This window comes from Poecilia latipinna, unplaced genomic scaffold (genome assembly GCF_001443285.1).
Source record: "Poecilia latipinna isolate Pla-1442-1.1 unplaced genomic scaffold, P_latipinna-1.0 Scaffold99, whole genome shotgun sequence".
Taxonomy (NCBI): Eukaryota; Metazoa; Chordata; class Actinopteri; order Cyprinodontiformes; family Poeciliidae; genus Poecilia; species Poecilia latipinna.
In genome coordinates this window covers 156,429-162,672 of record NW_015112715.1, presented here as the reverse complement: position 1 = coordinate 162,672, position 6,244 = coordinate 156,429, and the positions used below count along the sequence as shown (strand labels likewise).

General features: G+C 34.9%; 1 protein-coding gene across 1 annotated transcript in view; it reads right to left on the bottom strand.

The window, feature by feature from the left end:
- tpd52 (tumor protein D52) overlaps positions 1-3,434 on the bottom strand; it is a 26,820-nt gene extending 23,386 nt beyond the window's left edge. Inside the window, exon 1 of the mRNA XM_015026693.1 lies at positions 3,277-3,434. Coding sequence (XP_014882179.1) covers positions 3,277-3,295 — 19 coding nt within the window. The 5' untranslated portion in view covers positions 3,296-3,434. The remainder of the gene's footprint in view (positions 1-3,276) is intronic.
- Between the last annotated feature and the right edge of the window lie 2,810 nt (positions 3,435-6,244).

Genomic DNA, 6,244 nt, shown 5'->3' with positions numbered 1-6,244 from the left:
AAGACACAAAAAAAAAAAAAAAAACCCCCACAACACAAGAAAAAAAACAAAAAAAAAAAAAAAAAAAAAAAAAAAAAAAAAAAAAAAAAACTTTCATTCACAGCTTTTAACATTTGCTTGGAACAACAACGAAGAATGAAATGTTGATTGAAGCCTAATCTTTCCCACTGTATGCAAATCACGTTATCAAAGTACGCTCGATCGCTCCTTTTCAGCACATTGAACGTAAAGAAACGGTGCAAAGAACTGATCACTCAAAGAAAGAGATGCTTCTAAGCAAGTAGGTCATCTTTCCCACACACACAATAAGAGCAAAGGAAGCTCTTAAAAACTACCAACCGCTCAGTATGCACTAGCCTTACTCCTACAACCCGATAACCTGATTTCACTTCATCTGCATAACCACAATGCCTCATCTGAAACACATTTCAAAGGGAAAACTAAATGATGAGTGAAATAAGGTGATTTTTATAGAGAGGTCTACATCACCGACATATTTTATGAAGCGTGGGCCGCTTGTAATATAACCCTCAGGAAAAATCCCACTATTCAATGTTATTTGAACAAAAATTGTAAACAAAAATGCATTGCGAATTTAAAAACAGAAAAACAACATATTATTGCTGTGCACAAACGCCGCAAGATATAATTAATTAAAAAAAAAATCTAATTATTGTTTTGATCAATTTTTATTCAGGCATAGCAAGCAATTTAAAATAAACATCTCAAAATCTGAATCATTTTGATAGGTCTCCGTTTTTCGTGTCGGAAAATATTACCAAACACCCACATTTGTTAGTGGGGATGAGGTAAGAAAGTGCAGCTGCAATCTTTCAGGAAGCTAAACAGAAGCGTGCATTGAAATGTGGGTGACAGGTTTTTCTAAACAAAAACTGTAGCAGTTTAAAGCAATCCTGCGCAATGAGATGATCTACACCTTCCCCTAAAGGAGAATTTTAGCTTAGAATTAAACAAAACAAGGAGGTATTCAGATAAACCACTGTGTCAGTAGCTTTATGCCATACTAGACAGTACACATCTACCATGGATATCTGGACGTGTTAAAAAAATTAAAATGAATGTCTGTTGGAGTGACAAAGCACATTTCCATAAAGGGGAACACAAAAGTGACTGTATTTAAAGTGGCAAGGAGGAAGAATGACTTTAACTTTACTTTTGTTAGCTGCTGCAAAAAAATAAAAGCTAAATTCTGAAAGTACTGGATTTATATCGTGCAATAATTACATAGATTGACAGTTGAATAACCTTATGAAAATCTTTACCCTCATGAATAACAGTATGAACAAAGAACCCCACAAAAATATTCATTTGTGGAGTGTTTCTGACTTTCAAATTTCATGGCAATAAAAATATTCAACTGCAATGTTACTGATAGAATTTCGTGGTCATGATATTGGTTGGCAGTAATTTCTTTAATCTTCCCTTCCTTTTTTATTATTATGATATCCCTGGCAGTTTATATGCTCTTAAGAGTTTGGGTCTCTAAATTCTAACATACTGTATATTCAATGTGAGTCCAGCTGCTAAAATGTATTATTCAGACTACTGACAAATGACACTTCAAATATAATATTCTGCCAAAAAGTACATGCAAGCCATATTTTATTGTGATATTGCATCCACTTGCATTACAAGGCAAAACTTTTGTGATTGGTTAGTAATGCACCAATCAGCCAGTTATCCCTTGATCATACATTTTGAATTTGTTCTCCTCCACATTCAAAATATACATCAAAACTGAAAAACTGAACATTTACAGTCAACAAGAGCATCAGCCAAGACTATGAATTCATCAAAATTTTGATTTGATTACAGTTCAATAGTGATTTGGTTCATTTGATTCATAACTGGGAAAAATATTGCAATTCCTTCATTTGCTGTTGGATTATAAACTATTGTCTCTATTAACAAACTTGTAATGCGTTTTTTTCCAGTTCAATGCGTTGCTCCTAAAAAGCATTAAAAAAAAAAGAAAATAAATCAGTCTGAACCAACAGGTCAGAATTAAACCCCCCCAGAAATGATTGAACAGAAAAAAAAACCTAATTTGTGCATCTCTAGATTTTGTTAAACTGTGCTGGTTTTTCCGAAACACATTCAAGATTTGTCAAATACTGGATAGTTGACGCATGCTAGTACAGTTTTTGTAGCATAAGATGATACAGTAAGCTGCCATAGGAGTACCCTCCCACTGTCATTGAAATGATTTATCTTATAACTCTTACCTCAACTAACTGCACGAAAAAACTTAAACAAAATTATATTACATTTGTAACAGGCTGTGTCTGCTGGTTCACCATGAATTTCCTACATATTTTGTGTTCTGTTGCTTTAATGGCACGCAGAGATCAGGAAATTACATACAGAAAACCTGGAAGGGAGCTGTTTTTTTTTTTTGTTTTTTTTTTTGCTTGTTTGGTTTCTTTTTTTAATTAATGGTAATACTCAACTTCTATTGAATGATCACAAATAAACCTCTGTCACCTGCTTCTATGTAGTCAGCAGAACTATAACCAACTGCCCCTGTTTACAACGTTTTTTCTTTTTCTCCAGGTACTTTTTAGCTTAAAACACTAGCTAACAAAGCCAAAGGTCTCAGATGAAGAGGTTTAAGTGTAGACGGACAAAATGTTACAGAAATATTCGGGAAGCCAGAGAAGATGAAATATTGCATGTAAAGCATGTTTGCAGTATATCTTCACCTTGTTTTATCCCAAAACACAATGTTTTTAAACAGGAACGCGTTACTTGCAAGAAACATTGTGCACTCCTGACATTTACAGAATGTGGCTGTCAAACAGGTGTGACTGCTTCCTACGTAACTTATCCTTATATTTATTAAAACACTTCTTTTTGATTGACTTTTTAGTAGCCATCAAAGCCATAATCTCTATTTTAACCTGAACATCTTAACATATATTCTCCCCGTTGAAATTTTCGCTAAAGTAGCCCATCTGACAGTTACATGCGGGGGTAAAAGGCGTGGAACATCAGACTTCCGTATTATTTTTTGCAACGTTGACACTCTAATTTGGAAACGGTGTTAAAAGTAGGTTGCTAAAGTCTACATGCTGTTAGTTTATTGTGACTTTACTTACATCACTTTTAAAAAAAACAGCATATGTTGTCATGCCTCAAGATTCAACCGCAATACAAACTTTTTAGCTAGTCTGTGAACTTTTGAGAGATAAAAAACAGATGAGAACCATCAATAACAATACTGACAGAGCAAATAAAATGCAATAAAGTGTTTACCTTTCTCTTCGCCCTCCATCGTGTGGTCCAGAAATGTTTCTGGTCGTTTTTAAGTCCAGGGTGTGCAGGTTGCCAACTTGACGGCGGAAGGTCTTCCTGTTCTCTCCGTCATGTTGCCAAGCAGCCCGCCGTACGGGGTGGGGTTCTGAGTGACGTAAACACGCAGGAGTGTAAACAAAGAGATGCACGTGGGTTGAGTTTTTATACTATCAAGAGCATAGCAAATGAAGGAGAAGTCAGCTTATGGACGATTTTTTATTTACTTTTTTTTTCTTACAAAACTTACATAAAAAATATATGTTGGACACAGCACGCTGTGCTGTGCTGGGATAAATTCAAAGTATTCACATTTTGTTCAAGATAAACTCTACTTATAGATGTTACCTCTGACTTTAAAGAGGTATTGCACTCAAACAAAGACAGAAGTGCACAAAAGTCGATTTAAAAGTTGTGTCTTTATCAAAACAGAGAAAGTGATTATAAATCTCAAAAGAGAAAGGGATAGGTTAAACATTATTTTCATCATGTTAGAAGAAGTGAAGGTGGTTGAGAAGCATAAATACCTTGATGCTCATCTGGACAACAGACTGAACTGGAGAAGCAACAGTGAAGGCATCTATCTACAAGAAGGGACAGGGCAGACTGTGCTTATTGAGGAAGCTTAGTCATTCAGTATTTTCTGCAAGAAGCTGCATATGTTCTATAAGTTTGTTGCAGAAATCAAACTTATAGGGGTATAGGGATGTAATATAATCTCTTCTGTCATCATCTGTTCGGGTAGCAACGTCAGAGCTACCCGAACAGATAAGGCTAAACAGCCAGATAAAAAAGAAGACTTGTTCCATTCTAGGGACTTCTGTGGAGCCCCTGGAGATTATGTGCAAAGATCTTCATAAAATCAAAAAAATGATGGACAACCCTGAGTATCCTCTTCATGAGTCAGCTGCTTTACAACAAAAGTATCTTCAGTCAGAGGCTTCTTCAGATTTACTGTAATACAAACTATACTAGAGAACATCCTTCCTAACCCCCAGTCATCAGGATCTACAACTATTTGAAGAACCTAAGATAATATGAGTCTCAGCAGCATTTAATTTGGTTTTGGGATAAGAAAGTATTCTTGAATTGAATTGAATTGAATTGAATTGAATTGAATTGAATTGAATTGAATTGAATTGAATGTGCCCAGCTCAGGCCTGAGCTATACCCATTTTCAGGTACTGTTGCCTGCCTGTACAATTCTGCTTGAAAAAACACAATGTTGCTTACAGCAAATAACATAGGCCAAGGAGCTGTTTTTTTTTTTTTTTTTTTTTACCAGGCTATGTACTTATGGGCTTTAATAGGACTTTCTACATTTTTAACAATGTATATAATACATAAATTATGAGGTGCTACTTACCACGAGCTGTTAGTGCACTTAAAGGGTGGGATATATTTTCTGTGGGCAGTTACATGTGGGATGTTAGCAAGGTTTTAAAGAGACACTTTTGGGAATACTTACAGGCTACTTATGGGTACCAGGCTGTATTATCAGGTAATGACAAGTTACCTGGAACTTAAAGGGTGCTTTCTTCATACTTATGTTAATTGGAAAATACTTGTATTAATGAGGTACTTGTTCAGATTTGGATGTATTATGTGGTAAAAAATACTTATCTTGGGCTGACAAGATATTTAAACTGTATTTTGGGCTGTAGGTGTTTAACTTCTCTAGTGATGCGTTTGGCAGGACTTACCATGTACTTGTGGGTAGGTACCAGGTTGTAACTGCCCTTGGTAACAAGTGTGACTTGCCACACAGTACATAAGGGTTTTTACTGGGCACTTACAAAATATTTTTACAGTACTTACTTGTACTTACATGGATCAATCTGATTAATAAGGTGTGACTTATTCAGAGTTTGCACAGAATCCAAAGGCTGGTTCAAGGGCTCTTATAATACCAACTTGTATTATGTGCAGCTCTTGCAGAGTCTTTTTTTCTTCTTCTTCTTTTCTCTTTGTTTTTTGGGGTTTTTTTTACATGGATTTTTTTTTAATTGGGGAAAACAATCCTTCACATTGTTAACAAGAAATGACAGCGCCCCAGGCCAATTAAACCAGTGGGACATAATTCTCTCCATCTTACTGTACCCACACCGCGGGGTAAGCCCCACTCTTGTTTACACACTGTGTGCAAAACTATTAATTAGAAGCAGCAGATAAAGTATATTCACAAGTATGTCAAGTATTACCCATGAACAGACACACACGGGAAGAGAAAGGCTATCGTGAAACAGTGCCCTCTGCTGGAATATATTGCATTAACATCAAGTAGAAACAGACTTGATAGATAGATCTGCTACAGTTCCTTACATAAGTCTCAAAATAGATTAATTTTATCCAGGGAAAGATGGAGGTTGATTCAGTTACATAACTTTATGTTTATTCTTATCTTGGTACATGTAGTTGTTGGTTGAACAAAATCCACTCAACATAATTCAAAGTCAAAGGTTTTATGTAAAGAAAATTAAACACTGCTCAATGCACATCACAAAAATAAGACAAATTATTACTTTTTACCTTGTTAATGTAATTTAAAGTCAAAAAATGGTTCTTTGGTAGACCAGTGTTCCTTAAAGTGTGGATATGAAGTTCAATATTGATCATGACATACAAAGTAGGGGATCTAAAACAGTAGGTGGACTAAAAATATAAACATTTAAGATGAAAAATATGTATATTTACGTGAATATACTACATTGGACTGTTGAAGTCATTTAGTTGATATTACACTTTAGCTTCAGTGACATAAAATTGTGAATGTATGTCAATAAATTATGTCAGTTTAAAAGCTAATGCCACTGTTTTATTTTATTTTTGTCAGATTCAGAGTTGACCAAGAACCACTGTATTAATGCAGCCAGTAGTCTATAAAATTGTATTAAAAAGTCCTTTTTTAACTAGTTTTTAGAATAACAAAGGA